General features: G+C 41.6%; 4 protein-coding genes across 4 annotated transcripts; 3 read left to right on the top strand and 1 right to left on the bottom strand.

Moving 5' to 3' along the window:
• Nucleotides 1-1808: 1808 nt before the first annotated feature.
• LOC102708208 (conserved oligomeric Golgi complex subunit 1) lies at nt 1809-7963 on the bottom strand. The gene is made up of 6 exons (XM_040523213.1): nt 5658-7963; nt 4867-5061; nt 3833-4137; nt 3507-3692; nt 3024-3201; nt 1809-2528 (listed from the first exon to the last, which is right to left on the bottom strand). The coding sequence occupies exons 1-6, from the start codon at nt 7866-7868 to the stop codon at nt 2385-2387; spliced, it is 3219 nt and encodes a 1072-aa protein (XP_040379147.1). The 5' UTR covers nt 7869-7963; the 3' UTR covers nt 1809-2384.
• Nucleotides 7964-11280: 3317 nt separating this feature from the next.
• LOC102719058 lies at nt 11281-14121 on the top strand. Its single transcript, XM_015836986.2, has 4 exons — nt 11281-11619; nt 11703-11813; nt 12837-12905; nt 13736-14121. Exons 1-4 carry the CDS (start codon nt 11365-11367, stop codon nt 13784-13786), a joined length of 486 nt encoding a protein of 161 aa, XP_015692472.2. The 5' UTR covers nt 11281-11364; the 3' UTR covers nt 13787-14121.
• A 4374-nt stretch (nt 14122-18495) lies between these two features.
• On the top strand, nt 18496-22561 carry LOC102707927 (purple acid phosphatase 2). Its single transcript, XM_006646322.3, has 8 exons — nt 18496-18849; nt 20002-20202; nt 20283-20394; nt 20496-20722; nt 20847-20985; nt 21234-21454; nt 21777-21898; nt 22039-22561. Exons 1-8 carry the CDS (start codon nt 18667-18669, stop codon nt 22235-22237), a joined length of 1404 nt encoding a protein of 467 aa, XP_006646385.2. The 5' UTR covers nt 18496-18666; the 3' UTR covers nt 22238-22561.
• Nucleotides 22562-25761: 3200 nt separating this feature from the next.
• LOC121055561 lies at nt 25762-26274 on the top strand. The gene has a single exon (XM_040528328.1). It carries the CDS (start codon nt 25762-25764, stop codon nt 26272-26274), a length of 513 nt encoding a protein of 170 aa, XP_040384262.1.
• Nucleotides 26275-27384: the final 1110 nt, after the last annotated feature.

Raw genomic sequence — 27384 nt, 5'->3', positions numbered from 1 at the left:
CTCTCACAGCACTCTCGCGGTTAGGGTAACTACTAAAGATTTGGAAGTTTTAATATAAAACAAGTAAATTATTATACCAGCTTAGATATATATCCAAGAGAGTACTTGATCGTGTTTATTGATAGTGCATATATGTTGATCTCGGAATGGTGACATCCATGTTGCGCAAGTATGGAACGGTGCTGATGCCAACGAAAATAATCGGAGGGCTGAAAGCTACGAAGATCAAGCTTGCTACAGTAGAACAATGTTATGACAAGAAAACAAAAGGTTCATATGATGCGATGGTACGAGTGGAGTGTGCGTGTGCGTGGGCGTGGGTGTGTGTGGTGGTGCGTGTTACGCTGTGTGTACGCCAACCGAAAGGGGCAGTGTGTCCTGGCGGCGAAAGCTGGGAGAGGAGAGGCACATCACGTAATGTTCGTCTAGAAGCAGAAGCTGGGGGTGAGGAAAGTCATGGCACCACTAGCCACGCAAGAAAATCAGCAACGGGAGGACGATATGGACCGGCTTCGCTGGATGGGATTCATGGGATTGGAATACAATCAGTACGGGTTCGGTACGACGTGATGACTGCCTGATCGAGTGATTGATCGTGGGGGAGTAAAATAATGGATCTTCTTGTCGATTGAAATGGGTAATGCTTGACTGGAGCTCCTGTCTAGAGGGATTGACTGATTTAGCTCCGGTCTAGATGCATTCTTTGGTTGAGAATTCAGGGCTGAAGATCCAGATATGCTGTTACGGTGCACGTTTGTTCCACTTCCAACGAACTTTGCTCAAAGTGAGCCAGGGCAACACAAGGGCGACCGTTTTTTTTTTTTGATAGAAAAAGGCAAACATATATTTACAATGAAAAATAATTTACAAATAAAATTTTTATATACATATTTTTAGCGTTATAAAAGACCAAAATGAAAAATAAAACTTCGGTAAAAAAAAGAATTTCAAAATCAACTGTAAACTAAAAGTTGAAAAGTTTTAAATTTAATTAATTTATAAGTATAAATAAAAGTGAAAAGAGAAGAGTAACAAAGTTGAAAGGAAGGCGAGGAGGGGATTAATCGGTTTATGTTCGGCTAACCGGTAAATCGCTCCTTTTCGAAACAGTTGGGACGAGTGGTTCGCGGTTCGCTGTCACTTGTCAGCGCGCGCCACGGTCCATAGATCACCTCACAGACACACCAGGTAAAGGGCAAACCCTTTCCGATCCAAGGCCATGACAACGGCCCATGTCACAGGCGGCCATCGCGCATTGATTCGTATGAGTAACATCTCATCCTCCTCAAAAAGAAAAAAAAAAAAAACGGTTGCAACATGAACGTCTCAGCCACCACCTCAACCCCATATGCCATGATGCTGAGCACACTTCATTTCTGATGCTGACTGCCCTGCATTTTTCTCCATGGTCCTACTATATACTTCCTATACATGTTTTTTTATATGATATCATTGATTTATCAATGTTCACGTTTCATGTTTGATTGTTTATTTTATTTAAATATATATATAATTATTAATTATTTTATTATAATCTGATATATTATTATAGAAAATTTAAGTATGATTTATAAGTTTGCATATAGATAAATTTTTTGAATAAAGCAAATGGTCAAAAGTCAACGACTGAAAAACAAAACACGGAGGAAAGTGCTTGCATATTAGCATTAACGTTCTGCATTGTTCTTCATGGTCCTACGTGCATATTAGCACGATCGTTCTGCCTTTTTAGTTTAGATTAATTAGATGGTTCGAGCCTTCGAGGTTCAAATGTATACGTAGAGAGAAAATTGAATGTCAAACGTCGGTGGTTTCAGAAGGCGAAGTTACATGCTTTATTGCTATTTTCAAGTGTACATATGTGTGAATTTACCCTCACGCTTTCGAAAACCACACCCGCTGCAGTAATCATAACTGCCCGGATCTAAACATCCTTCTCCAAACCGCGGAGCTAACATAATAAAAAGGGAAAAGAAAAGAAAGAATGGAGTCCAAAATTCTTTGCACGAATAGGTGTAGCCTAACACCAGCAGTAAATCACTTGCTTCTCCTATACCTTGTAAAATTGCGAGCAGCAAACACGCCCAAACCGCACCTGATCTCCAAGTATCGGAGCACCTTCCATCTCTGTAGTGTACAAGAGCGGGCAGATCTAGTGAGCCGCCAGCTGAGCTTCTACATTGCAGACCGATCACACAAAATGTGAAGGGGCTTTGTTGGCTGAGCCAAGTAACGCCTGTCCTAGCTGTGGCATCGTTCCGTAAGCAACAGATATCCAATAGCATACATCGTGTTGTCAATTGATGGTGTGCCATTCATGCATGTCAATTTGCATTTGGCCTATGGGATGTACGGGGCGAAGATCAAGGATCACGGCACAGTGGCTATGGATCATATCGGACCCCAGATGTGAAGGATGAAAAGAACCCAGCTGCTGGTCCAGGAAGAATGTCGCTGAGTTTGCCAACCTGTCCATCAGAGATTATGGACCCCCATCTTGATGTGTTTTCCCCAAATTTGCTCCCAACCTGATAAATGACATAGCATGTAACTGAGTTGTTATTCAAATAAGAGAAAAACACATATCACAAAAGCTCCATGTCAACATTTTGATATTTCATTAGATGGTGACGACAAAACACCTTATCAACATAAAGAAAAGTATGTTTTCAGTTCCACCTGCTCAATGAAGGGGCTATAACATGAATCATATCTCTAGATAACCAACAATGCTTTCGTTGACTTGAAACCAATATTTTGCCACTAGTGATAGTAATACTAATGAAGACATGGACCTACTTTTATTCAGTTCATAAATATTTCCTGTGTTAAACTGAAGTAACTTTTTAGTACATACTACCATGCTTATACCAAAAAAGCCCAGATGTTCAACCAATCAAGAATTAATATTTAGAGTCCACACGTAGAAATGTATGCAGTATACTTTTATCAGTATTGACTTCTGACAGTTCAAAACTTGTAAATGCAAGATATAAAATACATATATAGAGTACGTTACTCACCTGGGTAACAAATGACTTGAGCAATGGTGCAGCACCTCCAAGGCTAACATTATCATCAAATTCTGGGGCTGTCGATCTTTCTCCATTTGAATATGATTTCCAAGGGTTTCTAGATGTGGAATCATCGGATGTAGATTGTAATGATGGTTTGTGTGCTCTTGATGATAGAGCTGGGGCACTAATGTGAAAAATATGAACAGGAGACCTATTAGATTCGACAAACTAGTGTAACTTTCATCAGAACCACCGAACGCTACTTACATAAGTTTCTTAAAAGAATATACACTCTCACGCCAGGCTCAAAAAACAGGGACAACACATGATCAGACAATGGCTGTCCAATAATATCATCTCATCAAGTATTTTAAGCATAAACATAAACACCATAACTGTCTAAAACTAACGACCTTAATGGATTAATTACGGAAATATGCATTACACAATGACCAAATGCATGTAGTCAGCGTTAGCACAATCATTTACCTGATTGGTAGATACTTGAATCTTGGGACTTGAGAGCACCTCATAATGTTTGAATCTGTATTTGATTTTGTCGGTAGCTTTTGCACAGTTCCAGTGTACATGTGATTCAGTTGAACTAAGAACCCAAAAAGAACAACATAGCGCTTGTAAGATTGCTTCTCATTCTCCCACAGATAAGGTTCATACCTGTTTCAATATAGGCATAACCTTCGTCATGGACATATACTGAACAGGTTTTTTTGTCTATAAAGAATATGGATCATGCATTTAGCTGCTAGGTAATGTGCTCATAGGTATAACAAGGTAAAACAGAGAATAGTGCTTACGTAGCCCAGTCTATCGGATCCAATCTCTGCGAGAATTTGTTGATCAGCTTGTTTATAGGTTCTACGGTAGCTGAATCTGCCTGCAATTGTGGTTGTTTTCTCCTGAAGGAAGTCTTAGCAATGGTGCTTGGCAAAGAGTCATGTGTTCTCTGCGTTTCAGTAGTTTTGGTAGAAGAACTTTTGCCTCCGGACAGGACATCGCCAATGAAGCGCAAGTCAAGCAGTATTTGCAGAACCCCGTTTTCTGAAACTACAGATTTACCAGACTCGACTGATGCCAAAAAGTTTTCATAGATAGCAATAACCTACAGAAATATAAGTAGATGCTAGGTTCAGTAATTATATTGGATTTTAAATCATATATAATGAACTCTCCATCCAATTCTTCATCAATGCAGGTAGAGAAGGAAACAGATAACTGTTAAGAAAACAATACACACAGCAACTAGTTCCCCTAGAGTTCTCATAAATGAAATATCGATAGCAGTTGGAACTTGGAAGATTTATGCAAATGAGACATTCAAGCTAATAAGGTCCATAGCATTGTATAACTAAGGCATGGTATTTATTTTGTAGACACGCAGGTAAACTGAATACTGTAGTATGGAACCAAGGATTGGTTACAGGAAAAAACAACAAAAGCTGGAGAACTCGATAAACTTGCATTATTATTCTATAATTACTATTTATTTTAGTAGTATTGAACTGTAGGCTAATCATTAGATTAGCCATAGAAATTATTGCACACATGATATAAATAAATGGTTCCCTAATATATTGCTGATTGTCATTATAGTCTGGTCATATTTATATCAAAACTATATCAATATGTGAGATCCTAGGCAAATCATGAGTACTTTCCAGGCAAGAACACAAGAAAGTTAACTATAAGCTTTATGTATTTTATGGCAGAAGCAGGTTAAAACATTCTTTGGTTCTTTGCTGCAAGTTTCAAGCCAATGTTTTAGTGCTATAACATGCATCACAAGTAGCTGTCAAGATCCCCTAGAAGAAGACAGTTATCATGAACATACCTTCTGTAACAACTCCCATGCAAAGTTATGCAATATAGATTTGTCCAGGATGTGCCCTCCAATTTTATGGATCTCCAAACATGCTTGATAAAGAAAGGATATAATGTACAGTGAAGGCATTGATGGAAGTGCTATTTGCATCTCCAAGGGCCCCTCAGTGGATTCCTCTTGTTTGATAACCGTGACTTCCCATCCCTGACAAGGCATACATATCATCTAAGAAAACAGCTAGCGTACCATAACCATGAAAATCAGCACATGTTTATTTTGACATTAAAATAGCATGATAGGACAAGAAATCAATGTTGACATCCATAGTAAGAAATATAACGTTTGAATACAGACAAGAATCCAGGTTAAAAAAACTATAGTTGGAATATCTGTGCTAGCTGCTCAGCCAACTCTAGAAAAGGAGAGCCAGTAACTATCGCTCTATCAAACATCCTATGCTATATTACTTCAAAACAGAAGCTCCAATAGGAAAAATACAACTCTGTAGACCCACTCTTTTATTCAATCAGTCATTTATAAATCACAAGGGCAGTTAATAAAAAAGAAATGTCTTCTAGCTGCTCAGTTATGTCCAACATGATCCATAATTATTACAGATTTCATCATTATGTTACTGATGTTGCTGTAGTAGATGCCTCTGTTAGCTATCTAGCTAAAGTAATAGAGTATCCCCTATTGATAGTGTTAATAACATGGAAAGTCAAACAGAAGCAACATTAAGAAATATACTTAGAATGGTCACAACAACAATTTGAAAAAACGAGGGACAGGGGGTGTACCCGTAAAGGGGTTGATGAAGACAATGAATCATCTTTGTTAAGGTCATATGAGAGAAGGTGTGATAATTCAGTGGACAACCATGTTATCCACAAGCCATGAGCTACAATGCAAAGTGCCTGTAAGGTCTTGTTTAGTTCATCCAGTCTGGGGTTAGAGCTATCATCAGCACCAAATAGGGAAGCAGCAGCAGCAATAGTTTGTCTTCTGGGGTTGTCAGAAAATTGCCTTCCAGGACTCCTTGGGCTGTCAAATGTGTGCCTCCTAGGGGTAAAAGGCATCGCTGTATCAAACGATACTCTTGAATATCTTGGTGAGGGCGATGATAATCTCATAAATGCTGCACCGCCAGCCTCCTTTATCCACTGCCTTGGGGAGCCTAGTATCAGGGGTACATGACTTGAGTGGTATCTCAATGCAAACAGGAGACGGCCAATGAAGAGAGACCTCTCCACGATAACAGATGCTGCGAGCATGTTGTTGTCCCCTTTTTTGGTTCTCAGAGAATCAGACAATTTTCCAAGCTCGGCTTCTAATCCATTCAGTATTCCAGAGATTGTCGTATAGCAATTCTCCTGGAGGTATGGCACCAGATCCTTCAATCTTGGACCAGAATTGTGGGACTCCACAAAGCTTAACAGATCCTCAAGAATAGTCTTGCATTTGCTGTCAATTGCATTCCTGATGCGACTAACTTCTGGCCCAAAATACGAGGTAAGGCAGCTGTAGAAGTCATTCTCATCAGCAATTGGTTTCAAATGTGCCAAAATTCCACCTTTCTTGATTTTGGACTCGGAGAACCAGACGTTACCCCCAGTAGAAGCTTTTCGCAAATACACCAGGAAATTACCAGGATCCTTTGGATCAGCATTGGCGACAATATCCTCAATTGATTTCTTAACATCTACACTATCATCCAAGCTGCCAAATCCAGAATGCACAATGTCTTTCATCCGTTGCACAAATGCTTCCTCCATCCAATCCTCAAAAATGTCTTTCCCTTCCTTCAAGATCAGACCACGGATCTGATCCCATGGAGATTCAATCTCTGATCCAAACACACTCTTCAGCCACTGTTCCAGACTCCCTTCCAGTCCTTCTCTCCCATCTAGTGCCTCCCGCACAAGTCTCTGCACAGATCCAAGCCCTTCCCCACTCTCAATGGCATCAACTAGCCTTTGTCCTCCAGCAATAACACCAAAAATCTCATCACAGCATTCCTTCAGCCAATCTGTACAGGTTCGTGCGACAGCATCTGGCTCTAGTAACACCATGGTGGCCTCAAGCTGATCCCAGTGTCCTTTCCACAACCGTGTCTCCTCGACAGGGTCTGGAATGCCGCCAAACAGCTGGGAAGGGGGCGGCAAATCGAGTACCGTCTTGAAAAACAGTGGCAAGTCGTTGAGCGCAAACACGAACAACTGCCCAACGTGACCCAGCGTGAGCCGCACGATCCTGGCGACATCGCACAGCACGGAGGCGTAGGAGGACAGATCCGAGGCAAGGGCGGTTAGGGATTGGGAGATCCAGGCGCGGCGGGAGGAGAGGAAGAGGAGGAGTGCCTGGGACGGGGTGAGCGACGGTGCATCGATTGAGGCTGCGGCCGCGAGCGCGTCGGCGTGGGCAACGACGGTGAGGCGCCGGTCGGCGAGGCGCTCGCGAGCGCGTTGTGCGATCTGGGCCCGGAACGCCTCCACCAGCTGCGCCTGGTGCGTGAGCAGCGGGAACCGCGCGGCCGCCGCGGCGTCGCGAGAGAGCACGTCGTGCACGACCTGAGCCCGGACGTACCGCCCCGCGGCCTCCAGGAGCAAGCCCTCGTCGAGGCGCCCCCAAATGTGCTCGGGGGTGTCGACCAGGTACTTAGCGCGCGCCGCCGACGAGTAGAGCCGGACCCTACCACCGGACGGGGAAGGCGAGGCGGCGCCGGTAGCGGTGGCGGGGGCCTCGGGGGGCGGCGTGAGCGACGCGAGCGACTCGGAGATGCGGGAGAGGTTGCCGGAGACGGCGTCGGAGGACTGCTTGATGAGGAGTATCGAGTCCGCGGAGTCGAGGAGGTCGCGGTAGCTGCGGCCGACGAGCTGGCGGAGCTCCTCCTCCTTGGCGGAGATCTCGCGGCGCGTGGCGCCCTCCGCCGCGCGGATCTCCAGGATGCGCTTCGTGCGGAACAGCTCCTCCGCATCGGCCGCGCCGCCGGAGACGGCCGCGGCAGGCATCGCCGGAGACGGCCGCCGCCGCTAAGCCCCTCGAGCTCGCGGCGAGATCCAGGAAGCGATCGGGATTCAGAGGGAGGCAGGGGACGAGACGAGGCTCCGCAGTCTGTGTAACTAGGTGGCCGACCAGTCGGTGCAGGTGGACCGACGGGTCTTCATATAGTGGGCCCAACAAGTCAGTGGCACAGTAAACAGTGCACCGGGTTCTGGGTGCTATGACCTTGTGGGGAGAATTGTGGGGTCAGTTTGTCAGTGGGCGAATTGTGGGTGTGGGTGCGGTTTGGCCCGCCAAGAACGAGTTTCACGATGCTAACACGGTGTACGTTAGCGTAGGAGGGTGCGTAGATGTGGCTAATCTTTTTATCTCATATCACATCGGATATTTAGATATTTATTATAAATATTAAATATAGACTAATAAAAAAACTAATTTTATAAATGAGTGGTAATCCGTGAGATGAATTTTTTTAAGCCTAATTAATCCATAATCAGTGCATGTTTACTGTAGCATCACATAGGCTAATCATGGATTACTTAGGCTCAATAGATTCGTCTCGTGAATTAGTCCAAGATTATGGATAAGTTTTATTAATAGTCTACGTTTACTGTTTATAACATAAACAAGTGTCCAAATTCCTTGTCCTAAAAATCCCCTAAGTGGTTTTAGCAGGTAGCCAAGTACGGTATGTGGTGCGCTACAAGAACATGCTCAAGAGTTTATCTATTTTATACTCTATTAATATAATGGTAGGTAAATGGTGAAATATATAGTTGAACGTTTTATCCGACACATCTTTTATTTTCATTCATTATCCATATAAGAATTGAGAAACTCTCAATTTGAAGCTTCCATCTCCTAGTTTAAATAGGATGCAATCATATTTCTAATATTTCTTGAGTAGTATATGCATAAAGAGAAATAAATAGTTGATATATATTAATAAAATATAGTAGGGTGTAATATAAAGGATGTAATATAGATGATATGTTGGAGTACAAACAAATATTAATAAACAATCTTTTTTGGATGACCATTCACATTGAGATATGGAGAACTAAATGCTGATGAGCCGTTGGACACTCTAAGAATTAAAGCCTCATCTTTGTGCTTGCGTGAAGGAAATAGTGGTAAAACAAGGTACATATTTTTAGCCAATTATAGCGGGTCTCTAATAAACCACGAAAGAGAGTTGGTTCGTGTACTAATATTATAGTGTGAATCAATAGCTCACTAGTGTATGAATCAACGGTTAGATCGTTTATAGATTCTGTGTTAATTTTTAAAACTAGTCATTACTGACCTCTGGAGAATCGTGAAGGCTTGTTCTAATAGTCCACGAAGTGTAACTGAAATATTAGCAGTTGATAGTTTATAAGTCTCTTTGGTTGACAACTTAAGACTTAAGCACCTTCAGTGGTAAGCGATGCCTCTGCATCATCTAGGCTCCTCTCTTTTCACACCTTTCTCTTTCTAATTGGTCTTCCTGGACTAATTTTGTACACATTGCACCTCCTACTATAAACCAGCCATTGCCCAGGTTCGTTCCAAAAAAAAGAAAACTCTTCATGGTCTTGTTCATCTACACACAACACACTGCAATACTGGTACTCCTTCTGTTTGAAACAAACAAAAAAAGAAACTCTTAATGGCCAGAAAAAAAGTCTGATACTCACCTCTACCGAAGAAAAAGAGGCTGACCCCTTAACATAGCGGGAAAATGGCTTTGATTTTTCTCTTTTACCTGGGCCCAAGCCCAGGCCCAAATCTCCTGGTAGGCCCATTTTTTTGGGTCTAATCAACCGTATGAACATTAAATGTAATATTTATTCTTATATTTTGTTTTTAGCAAACATCACACTAAACATTAATATAAGAATTATTTCATACTAACTCCGTTTCATATTACAAATCTTTTTAGTCTTACCTAAATTCATCAATTGATGAATGTATATAATTTATATACATGTCTAGATTTATTAACATCTATATGAATCTAGACAAGGCTGGAAAGATTTACATTGTAAAACGGAGGAAGTACCATTTTACATGGGGCACTGTCTGTTAACATAATTTAACATCAGCCACTAATCACATGCACAATTGAGTTATATATATTCATACAATACAAAATTGTCGAGTACCAACAAAGCATAAGGACATGTCAAAGTGCCTCTATGTCTAAATGCATATGAATGAAAATCAAGGAAGTCTAGTAGAATCGACTTTTCTAACCTCAGAGTGACGCTATAAGGAAGCTAAATCAATAAAGCACTTATTTGCTCATTTTAAAAGAAGCAAACTCATCCCTCCGTTTCATAATGTAAGATGTTTGACCTTTTTGCTTACGATGTTTGATCATCTGTCTTATTTAAAAAATTATAAGAATATCATTTATTTTGCTTGTGACTTATTTTATTATCAAAAGATCTTTAAGCACGACTTATCATTTTTTATAATTATACTAAATTTTTGAATAAGACGAATGGTCAAACGTTGTAAATAAAAGAGTTAAACATTTTACATTATGATGTAAAAAAAATTAAACATCTTACGTTATGAAACGAATGTAGTATTACATTGTTTCATGAATGCATCTGAGACACAAAGAAATACCAAAAAAATACGCATCATGAGCTCAGGAGCCCTTTTTTTTGCTAATTTGGTTCCTCCTAATTACTGTCACTGCATTCCCATTGCCACCATTTCCTAATATACTTGTTGTATTCTCATCAACCAAGCAATCAACCTATATTCTCATCCACCAAGCAATCACAAAGGGTATCTTTTCGCTTTTGAAGAAAAAAAATTCATATCAATGGACTTTTCAATAATCAATCATATATTAATCTGTTGTTATTTTTTTTTCGCCGGTTACTAAACGCACCAAAGAATTTAGCCCTAGCCATTTATCCAATCTAAACACGATGAACTACACGTAATGATCGATGGTGTGCGTCTTAAGTGTTGTACGCCAGCAATCGGATGAAAGCAGTTACAAGCTTAAAAAAAAAAACTCATACCTTTCCCCCGTTCGGATCAAATACAAGGAGACCCAACACTTTGACCAACCTCTCCTTCTGGATTAATTAAGAAACAAAACCGCCTTGACACGCAAAGCCAACTCGAACTCTTCAACAAAAACGTGCGCCCCGCCTCCTACCTGGCTAACTCGCCCCGCATCCCGGCCCCACACGTCAGCCACCCCCCGCCCACCCCCCCCCCCCCCCCCCCCCCCCCCCCCCGACTGCGGCACAGCGCGCGCACCCACCACGACACGCCCGGCGCCCCCTTCCCCGAACCAACCGGACGCGCACCGCACCGCACCGCGTCGCGTCGGCTACTCGGCGAACCGACCAGACGACCCAAACCCGAATAAGATCCCCCTCCACCCGCGGCCCCCGTCCCTCGCCTCGCCTCCCCACACGCGAGCCCAACACGCAGACGGAACTCCTCCTGCCTCCCCCCCTTATCCTCCCCTCGCCTTCCTCCGATCGATCGATGGCGTCGCTCACCACCACCACAGCCGCCGCGTCCTCCCCGGCCGCGCTGCCGGCGGCGACGACCGCCGGCCCGGCGTCGTCCGTGTCCCCCGCCGCCGCCAAGCGGCCGCACCTCGCGGGGGACGACGCGCCGTGGCGGGCCGCGGCCACCGGCGCCGCGGGGATCCGCCCCGTCCCGCGCATCCACCACGCCCCCGTCCTCCGCGTCGCGCATCAGGACGACTACTCCGCCTACGCCATCGCCGTCATGAAGGTGCGTCCTCCTCCTCCCTGGTTTGGTTTGGTTCGGTTGGTGAGGGAAGGGGCTAAATTCTAATTATGGGCTCGCGCTTGCAGCATCCGGATCCGATAGGGGAGGGGTTGGCCATGGAGGCGGTGGTGGAGGCGGCCGGGCCGGAGTGCATCGTCCCCGGGCAGCAGGCGCCACTGCGGCTGCTGGGCCTCAAGGTACGAACCAATCTCTTGATCGCAGTATATTTTCATAATCCGGTCGTTATGCATGTGTGATCGATATCGCCCTTAGTTATTGGACGTTGTTAAAGGTTGTTTTGTGAGGGGATGTATGGCTTGTATCGTTTAATCCTGCATCTTGGTCGGATAGTTTCGCTAAATTTCTCTGTCATGGTTGGTAATTCTGTGTTCAGTGCCCGTGGTTAAGCTTTTCTTGATTGCTAGCTAAATACCCGTGGAGAAATATGAATTATCCTGCATCTCTGTTTGGAACTTGTTTTTTACAGATGAAAAATCGAACCAACATATAGGACTATTTTGAAACAATATAGTTGGTGGATGGCAGATTTATTGTCACCACGATTACATTTGTTTTTGGAGCAGTAAAGAATAGTTTGGGCTAAGCTTGTTAATTGCCAGATTCCACTGGTTGGTTTTGTCGATTTCATATACATGGATCAAAAGACAAAGTAAATATGAGATTAGGGATGGTCAATTTCATAGTCACCAAATTACGCGTTGATGATTCATACTACTATATTTGTTGTATTATCCTATAGTGTTTCATCTAAACACAGGGGATACTTGGTTAACTTGATCCTGAGGCTGCTGTGATGCTGTATTACTCATCTCATGTTCTTGTTTATAGTATTCATTATCAAAGGTTTTTTGACATATTAGATCTCAAAACCTTTTCCTTTGTTGACATTTTAGTTTTCAAGTTGAATATCGTGAATTGCTCTAAACCTTTCTGTTATGGTGTTTGAGTACTTTCAATATGCCATACCTTTTCAACGTTTATGTTTTACTTGTAGTAATACTTTCTGTGCGTGTATGCTTTGCAGTGTTTGCATTCTCACTATTTGTACACAGAACCAATAGTTTCAATTAGTAGAATGATATCACACATTGTCACCTGGTGTCAATGAAAATCCCAACCAATTAACATGGCTAGTATGAAGTAAAATTGAAGCTAATTTGTTCATTCTTAACCTTACCCTTTTTGTCATTTCTATGTAGGTTTGGCCCCTTGATATAGAGATGAAGTTTCTGGAGCCTTTTGGACGGGAACTACATTCCATGAAAAAGGTAATGCTTTAACTTGAGGAATTCCATCTTTTGTTCTATCACATCTGCACATTTTGTTTGAATTATGAACTACTTGAAACAAGCTGAAGCTTCTGTTGTGTGGTAGCAACACTCATTACAGTCTTTAGCCATCTTTAAGACTTGTTTGCAAATTACAATGCCCCTGAAAAGGATAGGAGTTGTGTTTGATACTCTCATCTCAGTAGCAAACTTCCTGTAGGCACTATTCAAGTCATTCAAGCCTATTTCTTTTCTTTCACTTTCAACATTAATGCTGATGGGTAACATGCACTTGCTTTGCCACTAGCATTATCCAAAGACTTGTCTATTGTAACCAGAATTAGTCCACACATGTATGCACTGTAGATTTCCAACATTTCAAGGGCAGGGCAAGGGAAAATAGGCCCCAACAAAGTCATGATACAATGTTCTTTATGTTTTCTAGTGATCATGGTTAAATAACCACATGTTCTACCTTACATGTCCTGTCTTTCTTTGGGTAATCCGTTGCTGCCATTTCCTATAAAGTAAATGGTAGCTTCCCCAAGCATAATCGCCAGAGTAGATACATAGCATTTTTGTACAACTTAGTTGAAATGTGCATATAATATATGATTTTGTTTCCTAAGTTATATTTAGGGATATATATTAGTGCTTGCATAATGGTTTGTAATTACCATCTACTGCTCCATTAGAACGATAGCTTGTCATGGCTAGTTTGTTTAGATTACACATGTATGATTTATGGTGTAGTTACTATATTCTGCATGCCTACACAATCATACTTGAACTAATATTGCTCTACTTATGTCTTGCGTTCCCTTGTGCAGTTCATGGACAAATCATGCAGCGTCATGGACTCATCTATGTCAAATAAGTAGGTGCACGGCTGATTAGTTCCCTCCATTACTAGCCGATGTTGTATCCACAGCTCTTGCTGAAGTTACAGGACCCGAAAGATACAAAGCTGGAAGAGCCCATGGAGAGAAAACCACATTCTTGCGTACCTTGAGTTGCATCAAGGACGAGATTTGGCGCCGAGAACACAGTAACAATTAGCTAGTACTATGTATGGAACCATGGCTCTGTCTCCACTGAGCAAAATTCTTGTCTACGTTTATGCGTTTATTGTACTCCTGTAACAATGACCCACTGTCACTTGAGAATATAATGCTGAGTTGCAAGGAAACGAAGAAAAAGATCATAAAAAAATCCATTCATTTGTCCCGCCGTAGTGCAGTACTTGGTTATTCTCGGCCTCAGGCCACATAGAATTCTCATGTATGGTAAAATCATTGCTGCTCCTATATGGTAAAACTAAGGTTCTGTTTCTTTCAGCTTAAGATTATTATAATCTAAATTATTGAGTTAGATTATTATAAACTAGATTGTTATAATCTATAATAGAATAATCTGTGATTTATTTCTTTTCTAGATTATTATAGCCTAGATTATTGGGTTTGCAAGTCTAAAGAAGGAGTGGGGTGGCATGGTGGGTAATTTTTCATCCAATAAACTAGAAAAGGCTTACATAAATGAGCTTATCAGAATATAATAAGCTGGACTCCAGATTATAATAAGCTACTTTAATAAGTTATCTGTTTCTTTCAGCTTATACCTAATAATATGGATTATAATAATCCTAAACTGAAAGAAAATCTTTTAATTTTCAAATGTGAACATTTTGGTCACGGTATAATAGAAACATTATTTTGCCATGCTAAGCAAGCTGTTGCGGCGTAAGAATACCGCTGCACCAATTGCTCAAGTTGAACAGTGTTATCTTGTCATACAAGTAACAAGTTTTGAGATGGTCTAGTTTTACAATTAAACAAAATAAAAATGTTCAAAAATAATAAAAAATCCGTAAACAGTTGTTTGTGTGGAGGTGAAGTTGTCACCACGAGGATTCTTTACTGATAGCGCACGGCTCCGATTGGAGCTCAGCTCCCATATGGGATTTTCGGATCGTGACATCTGCTAGAGGCAAAGCGAAACAGCGTTGTCTCGATCATAGGCGCGGGGCACGCAAACACAGTAATGCCGTGTAATAACCCTATCGTTTTTCGCACAATCCACTTTCCAAACTTGGTGTATTTTTTTATAAAATTACTTTTAAAATCATATTAATCTATTTTATATTTTTAAATTAATAATTAATTAATCGTGTACTCATCAGTTAAACTTACCACCCTATCGACGAACGCAGCCTGACTTGACGCGAGAGACCCCTCTCCCTGCAACGCACTGCAAATCGCTCGCGCGGCCCGGCTCCTTGAGCACGCGGATCCAGTTTGCATGGCCCATGGGCTTTGCTGGGCTGCAGGCGCGAATCTGTTCCAGTGTTTGCGATTAGGAAGAAGTCCATATTGCCTCCCCCAACTATCGGTAGAGTATGTTTTACCTCCCTGAAATGCAAAACCGGGTATTCTCATCTCTCAACTGTCTATACAAGTACGTATATACTCCCATGACGGTTTGCAAAGTTATTTTCGTCTACGTTACGCTCACATAGCCAGTTGACCTTGTAAAGCTTGCTGAGTCAGCCATCCAGTTAAAAATATAAGACAAGCTCATTTCTTATTTCGCCATTTCTCCGTTACCAAACCCTAAAATTTGGGAGGATAGCAAGGTAGGCGACGGTGAGGACGGGACTAGGCGTAGCGGCCAGGAAGGAGCGGAACAACATTGATACATACATACACAATGGATAAGATGCAAGCTTAATCATTTATCCAGATAGCTAAAAGCTCATTCATTCAGAGAAAGACAACTTGATTCATACATACATACATACACATAAACCAGCTGCATGTTTTCTAACAATGAAATCATTTGCCTAATACCATGCCAAAGGCAACAGAAGCACATGTAAGTACCACTACAATAAGCACATATCCCTGATTCTCTAACCTACTAACTTTGTTAGTTCAACAATCTCTGTTTCTTTGTCACTTGCAACCTTTTGGACTGCATCAAGCTTGTTTGCTCATGTAACTTCAAGTTCACTTCTTCGATCCCTGTTGCTAGTTCTTACTTCTCCCTTCTCAGCGACCACACACAATTCCGTAAATCATTCAACAAATTTCTCACAAAGCTAGTCATTGGCCCATCATACCAAGCAAAAAAAATTGCAGCCACCCAGCTTGCGATTTCCATCCCAAAATCCAAATAAACACATGACAAAACCACCCACTACGCTCACCCGCTGCAGATGACCCGTCGCTGCTCCCACCACTTCCGTCATTGTTGCTCACGCCGCCATGGCCGCTTCTATCGCCGTGGCTGCTCCCGCCGTCATCGCTCCCACCGTTGCTGCTCCCACCACTCGCGTTGTTGCCGCTCCAGCCGTGGCCGCTCCTGCCATTGCTGCCCTCTTGAATGTCACTGGATCTAGGGTTCTTAGAATGGGGAATTGGGAGTAACCACGATTGCATATGTACACATATTTCTATGTCCCAGGCTCCTAGCTTGACCAGGTCAACTGCCACGTGTGACGAAAACAACTGTGCAAACCACCAAGGGAGGAGAAATACCCGGTTTTGCATTTCAGGGAGGTAAAACATACTCTACCGATAGTTGGGGGAGGCAATATGGACTTCTTCCTTGCGATTATCCTCGTGATAATAGGTCATGCTGTCAGAACGTGATAACGATAAACCATAACTTGGTTTGGTAATATTATGAAAATTAATTTCTAAAGAAAAATAGAAGAAAAATAAAAATATTATAGTGGTATATCATGATAATCAGGTGTATGTCTTTTATTTTGAAAATACGATTATCGATATCGTGAAAATCATCGTAGGTATTTTCCAGATATCACGATTATAACTTTCACCAAAGCCACGAACCTGTCGCGCGGTTTAACTCTCAAACCCACCATGATTTTATTCAAAACATTCAAATTCAAATTCACGTGGTTTTCACACAATTATCGGAGTTGTCGTTGATAATATGGTATCACTGGCACATGATTCAGCTTATAAAACAAGTGAAATCCTGATACGTTCCCCCGCCGCGATGCGACTTGCAAGTTGAAGTTGCAAGTTGCAACACGCGGAGACCGAAGGATTTGAGTACTGATCACTGGTTGCATTTTGCGTCGCATATTCGCACCGGCTCGTGGCCTCGCGGGAGACAAAGGAGATTAACGACGGAAATCCAGATTTCTTACGGCTCATTTTTTATAAGCATAAGCAAAACAACTTAAATAATAATTAAAAGATAATTATAAAAATCCAGATTACATTATTCCTAGCTACTAAACGATGTATTTTTTTTAAAAAAAATCATATAAAAGATTATCATAATTTTATAAAATGAAATTTTAATGGTATAGTAGTTAATTTTTATCATTTATAATATTAAAGAAGTATTAAAAAATCAAATACTCTTTTATCTCCGGTGTACACGCCGTACTCATCCCTCCCAGCTAAAGCTTTTCTAAAAAGTTTTTCTAAATACATCACATAGAATTTTTGATACCTAACGGGAGCATTAAATTAAATATATATGAACATTAAAACTAATTACACAGTTATGGGGGAAATCATGAGACGGATTTTTGAGTGTAATTAGTATGTGATTAGCTACATGTGATAATGATAGATTAATAAGGCTCAAAATATTCATCTCACAGTTTATTAAAGAAATATGTAATTTATTTTGTAATTAGACTTAACACTTCAAATATACGTTCGTATATCGGATATGATGTTTTTTTTTATAAAAAACTGAACAAGGCCTAACTAGCTCGGGTGCACGCGTGCCCGTTACTCGTTTTGCATAGTGTAGTACTGGTATCTAATGGCCGGCGTGCCACTGTCCACTACTGCGCCGGCCGCCCACTGCTCGACGATCTACGGCGCCGGCGGTGTGGGTATGGTCCATTTGTCCATCAGCTTGCAAGAATGGCGGCCTCTGCGCGCACGCCGGCGCCGGCATGGTCCATACTCCATAGCCGCAACGTGAGCCTGGTGTTCAACTGTTTTTATGTGGGGGCGCCTTCGGGCGGCTCATGCCACTTGCCGGCTGGTGGCCGTGATGACTGATTTTTCGAACCGTTGCTAGCTTGATGTGCCCGTGGGCCACCTACGGAGCGTGCAAAACTGGGAACTGCGTGCGCTCTCTCGGCTGATCACCGGTTTGCATTTGCATCGCATATTCGCACCGGCTCGTGCGCTTGAGTAAGATATATTTGAAAAAAAATAATTTATAATATATATATATATATATTGTGATCTAAAATCTAAAACTGAAAAATAATGGCAAAAAACTAAATTAACTTTAAATTTAAGGTTAAAATTTAAATTTTGGTTTATAAACATATACATAAGTAAAAATTTAAAATTTTAGCTTTAAATTTAGAGTTAATTTTAATATTCTTTTTAACAAAGTTTATTTTACAAACTTGAGAATATATATATATATATAATTTTTATTTATAAATTATTTTTGTTTGGGTCCCCTCACTCGCTTGACCGCTGCTTCTCTGTGTTCAAACTTGAACTAATCAATTCCGCATGCGTCTCCCTCCGAGATTTATATTTTTTGGCACCTCATCTCACTCTCAGTATATTCCATCTCCCCCACGCCTCCGCCCCACGCGCCCACTTTGACCAACCCATCCATCCATCGATCGATCGCGATATACAAATCGAGCAAGCGATCCCATTCCCAAATCCCAATTCATCCTCGAGCACGCGGCCTTCACGAAGAAGAAGAAGACCCCCCTTGTTGCTGCCAGGTGACTGCAGCCATGGCGGGGCGGCGGGGGGCCGGCGCCGCGGTGGCCGCGTGGTGGTGCGCCGTCGGCCTGCTGCTGGGCGCGTGCCTCGCCGGCCAGACCAGCGAGTACCGGCGCCGGCTCGGCTCCGCCGTCGACATGCCGCTCGACGCCGACGTCTTCCGCGCCCCGCCCGGCCACAATGCGCCCCAGCAGGTAACAATAGCTAGTACTACTCCGCCCCCCAACACTGGCTGCTCCGCGTTGTCGTATCGGTTGTTTCATTTCCTGCGTCGCGGAGGGAAAGCATCGGAAGGCTTCGATTTTGTTGCGTCCGTGCTTCCGAGGAATCAGTGCTCTGCTTGTTCCTGCATCTCTCGTGAAGTCGTGATTCGTGACTCGTGAGCCACACTTTGGTTAGTGTATAGGTGGTGATTGTTTCGCTGTGCATTTGCAAATGAAAAATAATTTGTAAATAAAATTTTTATATAAATCTGAAAAATAAAAATCGGTAAATAAAATATTAAAATCATCTTTAAATTTAAGACTAAAAATATAAATTTTGACCTATAAATTATAAATAGAAGCGAAATGACAAGTGAAGTGTAATATACTGTTATACTCGTGCTGGTCCTCCTCGGTGGTCATCCATGTGCATGCTTGCTTCCTTTTGGAGTCTGCTGCTGAAGATACAGCCAACGGAAGACATTTCTGTTTGGATAGTCCTAAAGTCGACTGCCTTTCTTTCTTCAGACATGCTCTCCTCCTATCCGTACTGTGCGTTTTTTTTTCAGTTTCAAGCATTTCCATTGGGTTTGGGTAAATTAGATGTCTCGTTAGTAGGCTTGAACTTGGCATCACGGTGCATGCTTTTAGCTGCTTGACTGACTGACTGTGGTTTTTGCCATTAGTCTAACGATGAGCATTTGGCTTGTTCATGGTCAGCACCTGGGATGCTTTTCTAACTTCCTTAATCCCACTCCACAAACTTGGCAGTGTTCTTGACTAAAATACTGCTTCCGTACAACACCACCACCATTTGCTCTGCTTCACTCGTTTCTAAAGTTAACATTTAGGCAAGACTGCCATCATATGTTTCTGCTTCACCATTTAGTACTAATTGGTTGCAGGGGCCTTTTACGAACCTTTTTGTTGTCTTTTAGAACCTTCTTGTTCTTGCGGAGTCTTACTCCGTAGAATTAACTATCACTAAATGAATTTAGGACGCCTTTTTACATGAGATTGATGTCCATTCCTTTTTAAATGTGCTTTTAGGATTAAAAAGTCGTATTCAAGATGCGTTAGGGTAATACTCATTGGTGTATTCTCCACTCTGATAATTATCTTATTGATATTGCTCTATGAAAGGTCCACATCACACAAGGCAATCATGATGGCACAGCCATGATAATCTCATGGGTGACAACAAGTGAGCCAGGTTCAAGCACTGTGCTCTACGGGACTGCAAAGGATAACCTTAATTTCTCTGCAAATGGAAAACACACTCAGTATACATTCTACAACTACACATCAGGATATATTCACCACTGTACAGTTAAAAACTTGGAGGTATTAGCTCTTTCAAAAAGATGTGCATTTCTCTAGTGTTTGGACTGTAAATTAAAGACTGACTACTGTCTTTAATGCAGTTTGACAGAAAATATTACTATGCTGTTGGGATTGGACAAACCGTGAGGAAGTTTTGGTTCAGAACCCCTCCGAAAAGTGGCCCAGATGTTCCGTATACATTTGGCCTCATAGGTAGTATTCAATATTCTTATATTCATTTTTGCTAGTTTGATGTCACATAGTCACCAAATGTTCGAAAGATTAATATCACTGAAAACAACGATTGAATTCAGGTGACCTTGGTCAGAGCTTCGACTCAAATATTACGCTTGCTCATTATGAATCCAATTCAAAGGCGCAAGCAGTGCTTTTCGTTGGGGACCTGTCTTATGCAGATAACTACCCATATCATGATAATGTGAGGTGGGATACATGGGCAAGATTTGTAGAGAGGAATGTTGCTTACCAGCCTTGGATCTGGACAGCTGGAAATCATGAGATAGATTTTGCTCCAGAACTAGTAAGTGTTGTACTCAAACTTTATTTGCATAATGATCTTCAGTGAGTGCATATTCAGTAGTAGATAATCAGTGGGTCTTACGTTATAAGCCTTTCGTGACGTTCATTTTGTTGCATATTTGCAGGGTGAAACAAAGCCATTCAAGCCATACAGCTACAGGTACCCCACGCCTTATAAGGATTCCGGTAGTACGGCCCCTTACTGGTATTCCGTAAAAAGGGCATCTGCTTATATTATCGTCTTGGCATCATATTCATCATATGGTATGTGTGAATGATTCAGTTGCGCTTTACTTTGCATCTGTATTAAAAATTAATTACCTGCAAGCTTCACCAGTAAAAGTAAGCAAGCACCACGTGAGCATGATTGTGACCAGTAAAAGTAGTCAGTGTTACATGCTTTGTGCAAACAAATTAAAAAAAACACCGTATATTACAATGCGCATATGACATATCTGTTCATAGTTACCAGTGGAATAAGGTAATTTATCAGTTCTTTTGTTTCTTTCCAGGAAAGTATACACCTCAATACAAGTGGCTTGAAGCCGAGTTTCCCAAGGTTAACAGGAGTGAAACACCATGGTTGATCGTGCTGATGCATGCTCCATGGTACAACAGCTATAACTATCACTACATGGAAGGTGAAACCATGAGAGTAATGTACGAGCCGTGGTTCGTAAAGTACAAAGTTGATCTCGTGTTTGCAGGACACGTGCATGCTTATGAACGGACGGTAAGCACTTACTCTCACTTTTTGTCCCCACAAAATAGTCAAGGACTTGGCTTTTGGAAGCAAATGGAAATTCCTTGCAAATCAATTGCTTGTGTATCTTCTGTTCTATCTTAGAGGACCCATTTCTATCTGTAAAGAAACTGCCTACGGTGCTAACAAGTTTGGTTTTTTATTTTTCTCCATTAAAATTTCATTACGCATTTCTCTTTCGTCTATGGGTATATATGCTTGCGTCTATCTAAATTAAGCCGTTTCAGTTCAACGTGCCCTGCTTTGCACTGATACTCTGCTCTGACATAGACTACTTGTTCTCTGATTGCAGCACAGAATATCAAACGTCGCATACAACATTGTGAATGGCCTGTGCACTCCAGTCCACGATCAATCTGCCCCCGTCTACATAACCATCGGCGACGGAGGAAATCAGGAAGGACTGGCCACCAAGTAGGAATCCTTTTCCTTACGCAGCATTCAACAGCTTCAACTGTTTTCAGTTCCTGGATTGCTGACCATATATGATACATATCTACGTACCATTTTGCGTCCTTCACCTGATACATCTGGTTTCCTGACAACAAACGCAGCATGACGGCGCCGCAGCCTGCCTACTCGGCCTTCAGGGAGCCCAGCTTCGGGCACGCCATCCTGGACATCAAGAACAGGACGCACGCGTACTACGCGTGGCACCGCAACCAGGACGGCAGCGCCATGGCGGCCGACTCCATGTGGTTCACCAACCGATACTGGCAGCCGACGGACGACTCCTTCGACAATTCCCAGTGATCGACATCCACACGGATGACTCTTGGTGCTGTGGTTATTCGACGTGAATAAGCGCTGGCTCGATCTGAACACGCACTACAGCCTCCGATGCATGCAGGCATCGTGATGTAGCTAGGTTCTCTCGGCTCCTGCTGCTTCGTCTTTGTATGATCGGAGTGGTTTTCCACTCAACTGTGTGCCTGCGTTAATGTGGTAATCCTGTGTATAGAAACGAAACACGCTTGCAGCGAGAGAAAAGAACTATGCGGTAAGTGCGGAATCGATTGGTTTGTGTTGTTACTGTGCTCCTCTGGATGCTGAATAAATCACGTGGTTTCGTGGGCATTATCTTGGACTTGCATGTGACGATCCGCCGGTGTGATCGACCCGAGGCCGGGCATGCCGTGCTACAAGGATGAGGACACTCACAATGCAGTACCAAGGGTAGTTTCTATCCCTATTTATTACATTGTCATGTAAGCAAATTGCTGATGTGTCATGTCATTTATTGAAGAAAGAGAGGGGAAAATGAAGATATCTTTCTTGTTTGAGAACCAGTGTCTACATGCATGTCGATGCATTGGAAACGATCCAGAAGAGGCGTTGGGGGGAAGGAGATCGTTTCCATGCCTTCCGCTCAGATCAAGTGTGGCCCACGCTCTCCCCATGGCACGCATCCTCGTCTCGCGCCGCTCGCTGCCACGAGCGTGCCCTTCTCTCGCGCGCAACCGCGAGCTCACCAAATTTTCCCGCAAGCTCCAGTCTCCTGCGCGTCGCTCAAGGTCTCGCGCGCCAAATCTCCCGCGCAGAGCTCTTGTCTCTCTCCTTCTCCTGCTAGAAGTTGACCAAATCGAGGTAGGAGACACCACAGATCGATCTCCCTCCAATATTTCTCCATTCTCCTTCCTTCTGCCGCCTAGAAGCAATCCAAAACATGGATTAATCTCAGTCGCTTGCTCCAAATCGACGTTCTTTCCCCAACTCCTATGACCCAGCCTCTCAAATTAATCTCTCCCCAAATCGCCATTACCCCAAATGCATCCCCCAAACTCCGGGCCAATGAATCCGTTGGTTAAAGAAGGCATCGGACATCTGAAAAGAACAAAAAATTCTAATCCAAGCTCCTGGCGAGGCAATGGTGTTCATGCTGCCCGTAATACTGTAGCAGATGTTGAAGGTGCGTGTGTTTCTGCTGCTCATACTGGCACATCTAGTATACAAGCTGTTGATGACTGTGACAATTATTCTCCTCCTATCTCTATTTCACCGATTGGTGGATGGTGGCCATCTACCAGGGAAGGGTAAGTTGCTATTGATTCATTCCCTGTTATACTATTGTAATTGAATCATATCATAGTGAAAGAATTAATTTTCTCAGTGAAGGAAAATTATAGCTATGGCATAAAAAATGACTGTCATTCAGTACCATTGTCTCTGATGATTTATTATATTAGTAATCTGCTATGATAGAGAAATAATTGTGATAGAATCTGCCATTTAGTGCCATTGTCGTTGACGATTTATTATATTAGTAATTTTCCTTGTCTCTGATATAAAAATAAATTACCATTTAGTATGATGATTTATGTAGGTATACATTTAATTTTGTCTCTGATGATTTATTCTATTAGTTTTCCCTATCTGTCATAGTAAGAGTTTGTGATGTTCATATTTTTCTATTTTCAGTTTACACCCACAAGGAGGGTTCACAAATTATTTGCAATCATCGCATGGAAATAATTTGGAAGAAAATTTTCATTTTGTTGGTAATATAATGAGGCAGTCTACAATGTCTCCAAATGATTTATGTTCTAAAGGAACCCCATCTCCAGTTGCAAACAATCCGGTGCATATTATAGATACAGAAGAGAAAGAGGCAATTGATGTTGATGATGATGACACCCTCCAGGGGTCTAGGACTGATAACAGATTGAATTGGTCACGTGAGGAAGATACTAGATTGGTAAGTTATCTTTGCAACCGTGTGTACTTCCATACATTTTGACTGCTGCAGTTAAGTACATTGTCTAAACTCTATGTATGCTAGCCCATGTAATGAAACTATGCATTTGTAATTGTAGGCTAGTGCTTGGCTACACAATTCAAAGGATCTAATTGATGGCACTAGTAGGAAGATAGATCAGTACTAGGCAAATGTAACTGAAACATACAACAAGACCACAGAGACAAGCCGTAAGAGAAATCGAAACCAACTGAAAATTCGTTGGGAACGTGTTAAGAAACCTCTTAGTGATTTCCATGCTTGTTGGGTAAAATCTGTTAGAGTATGGCAAAGTGGGATGAGTGATGACCAGATTAAAGAAAAAGCAAAGGAGATGTATGCCAATCAAAACCATGATAAACCCTTCACTTTGGAGCATATATGGAAGGTAGTACGCGGCGAGAAGAAGTGGTCTGCGTATGTCAATAGGCTGAACAAGAAAAAGGAAAACAATGCAAAAGCTAACCCAGCTCAAGTGGTGAATGTGGAAGAACATCGACCAATTGGCCATAAGAAAGCCAAGAATGAACGCAACAGCAAGGGAAAGGGACCTGATGTTTTGTTAGCTTTCAATGAAAAACTTGAAAAATTCATTGAAGTAAGCAATAATGCTAAGATGGAGAGAGAAGATGACTCAAGTTCAACAAAGCTTGGCTGATAAGAAGCTTGAAGCAGCAAGGCTTAATAATGAAACAAGTCATGAGCAAACCAAGTGTAAAATGCTAGACACCTACACACAGCTGATGCTTGCACCTAGTGCTCAACTTACTGCAGAAGCTTTGGATGAGAGAAACAAAGCACTGGAGAGCTTGAGACTTGCATTATTTCCTAAGGTATGGGATTGCTCAGAATAGTGTTATATTTTAGACTGCTTAGCCTACTGTTATTATTGGACTGCTTAGCTTACTATTTTATTTTTTGTAGCCTTGTACCTGATGGATTTGTAATTGTTGGAAGATGCAGGATATTTATATTTCTATTAGGTAAGTACTGATCCGTTTGTGATGTTTCATTTCTGCAATTGTGAACTGATCTGGGATTAGTGCTATTTAATTTCGGCTAGAAAAATGCAGACTGTAGTAGAAATATTGATTTCTGCAAGTGTGAACTGATTCTATAGTAGGGCTATGTAATTTTGCCTAGGAAAATGCATACTGTAGTAGAAACATTAATTTATGCAAGTGTGAACTGATTCTATAGTAGGGCTATTTAATTTTGCATGGGAAAATGCATATTGTAGTAGAAATATTAATTTCTGCAGGTGTGAACTGATTCCATAGTAGGGCTATTTAATTTCGGCTGGGAAAATGCAGTGTGAACTAATTCTGTAGTAGGACTGTTTAATTTTTGCTAGGGCAATGAACTATCGAGTTCCTGCATGCAAGTGTGAACAGAGCCATTCACATTGCCACCACAGTTCTGTATATATATGCACAACATTCCCTACTCCATGACACTCCTTCCCTCTGCCACCACATTCTTTGCTACACGACACTACCCTGCCACCCACACTCTCTACTGCCTTATTTTTGTAACCGCTGCCATGGATGGAGATGACAACATTGATCCTATTGATTTATACTCCATAGATGAGTATCTTCAAGAGCAAGCAATCATGGATGATTTAGGCATTCATCTAATATCTGAAATGCAGTCCATTGCTGATGGTTTACAAGGTGGAAGAGTTCAGTGTGGTCATAGGAGGTATGTGGATAGACCACGTGAAGAAGCTAGGCAACAACTAATGGATGACTACTTCTCGCCTAATCCAGTCTACAATGAGGTGCAGTTTCGTAGAAGATTTAGGATGAGGAAGACTCTCTTTTTGAAGATAGTGGAGGCATTGAGTGGTTGGTCAGAGTATTTCACCTTAAGGCCGGATGCTTTGAATCGTCTCGGATTCTCGCCAATTCATAAGTGTATAGTAGCAACTCGTCAATTGGCATATGGTGGCTCTGTTGACCAACAAGATGAATATTTGAAGATGGGAAAAAGTACTGGTGTTGAGTGCTTGAAAATATTTGTTAAGGGTGTCATTGCAGTATATGGTGGATAATATTTGAGACGCCCCACTGTACAAGATGTAGAGCGTTTGTTGAAGATTGGTGAGCGTTGTGGTTTCCCTGACATGTTGGGTAGCATTGACTGTATGCATTGGATTAGTATCTATCTTACTATTAATACCTATAGAAACTGCCTATAGAAACCATGCATTGTGAGTGTCCTGAGCGTGAGTCAGCTGCAAATAATTTAGGTTAGCTCTGGTTCAGTTCAATGAACTATGTTTTACTTTTAAATTAAATTTATTTTATTTAACTTAAACAGATCCAATTCTAAATTATTGATAGGTCGACCCACGACCATGCTATTATAGTGTGTGAAACATAGCCACACATTTAAGGTCATGCCCCGTGGCATTCGTGTTGTTCCCCAACGCACGTTACTCAAAGGGTGACTCGGTTACTAGAATATGTCATCGAACACTCTGTGTGCAATCTGTGTAGGCAAATATATACTACCATGCTTTCAATACCGTTCTCTGGTCTAGTCAATTGTTTATATCATATGATGTAAAAACTCATTTAACTAATCTAATGGTTCGTTCTTTCTTGTGTCTTGTTGGGTCATTTTTTCATTTATGTTTATTCTTATAAACCAAAATTTAAATTTTTAACCTATAATTTAGAGTTCATTTTGAGAATTTTTTAATCAAACTTTATTTTCCGGCCTTAGCTTTTAGATCACTAAAAATACATACATAATAATTTTATTCATAAATTATTTTTTGTTTGTTAATATGTTGTTTGTCACCCATCTTATTCTAGATAATGCTAGAAAATCTTGCATCGTAAAACTGAGATGATAAATTATTACTGAATAAGATAAATTATCAAACATTTGTCAACGATTAAGGACGTCATGTATTAAAATAAATTATCAGTCTGACGGTGAATTAATTAGTCGACTGGTCAAGAACTTTCACTTCAGAAATAATGTTCTGTTGTCTACTTGTTTGTTAGTAGGTTTAAAATGGCAAAATTTGTATGAATAATATTTTGTAAGGTTCAATGGTTACCCCTAAGTATCAGTATGGGAAATATATAGATTATTGTGTCATATACTCATTCATGTAGTTCCAATGTTAAAAAGGCAGAATTGGGCACCA

The sequence above is a fragment of the Oryza brachyantha genome, chromosome 1, assembly GCF_000231095.2.
Source record: "Oryza brachyantha chromosome 1, ObraRS2, whole genome shotgun sequence".
Classification (NCBI taxonomy): Eukaryota; Viridiplantae; Streptophyta; class Magnoliopsida; order Poales; family Poaceae; genus Oryza; species Oryza brachyantha.
The sequence above is the reverse complement of the archived record's forward strand: the minus strand, read 5'-3'. Positions and strand labels throughout refer to the sequence as shown.

Excerpts from the sequence above, each read along its gene's own strand:
- LOC102708208 (XM_040523213.1), bottom strand. The coding sequence starts at position 7,868 with ATGCCTGCCGCGGCCGTCTCCGGCGGCGCGGCCGATGCGGAGGAGCTG. Across the intron at positions 3,693-3,832 it reads GATCCGATAGACTGGGCTAC|GTATGAACCTTATCTGTGGG; the intron begins GTAAGCACTATT and ends ATATTGAAACAG. Across the intron at positions 3,202-3,506 it reads TTCAAGTATCTACCAATCAG|TGCCCCAGCTCTATCATCAA; the intron begins GTAAATGATTGT and ends TTTTCACATTAG.
- LOC102719058 (XM_015836986.2), top strand. The coding sequence starts at position 11,365 with ATGGCGTCGCTCACCACCACCACAGCCGCCGCGTCCTCCCCGGCCGCG. Across the intron at positions 11,620-11,702 it reads ACGCCATCGCCGTCATGAAG|CATCCGGATCCGATAGGGGA; the intron begins GTGCGTCCTCCT and ends TCGCGCTTGCAG. Across the intron at positions 11,814-12,836 it reads TGCGGCTGCTGGGCCTCAAG|GTTTGGCCCCTTGATATAGA; the intron begins GTACGAACCAAT and ends ATTTCTATGTAG.
- LOC102707927 (XM_006646322.3), top strand. The coding sequence starts at position 18,667 with ATGGCGGGGCGGCGGGGGGCCGGCGCCGCGGTGGCCGCGTGGTGGTGC. Across the intron at positions 21,455-21,776 it reads TGCATGCTTATGAACGGACG|CACAGAATATCAAACGTCGC; the intron begins GTAAGCACTTAC and ends CTCTGATTGCAG. Across the intron at positions 21,899-22,038 it reads CAGGAAGGACTGGCCACCAA|CATGACGGCGCCGCAGCCTG; the intron begins GTAGGAATCCTT and ends CAACAAACGCAG.
- LOC121055561 (XM_040528328.1), top strand. The coding sequence starts at position 25,762 with ATGGATGGAGATGACAACATTGATCCTATTGATTTATACTCCATAGAT.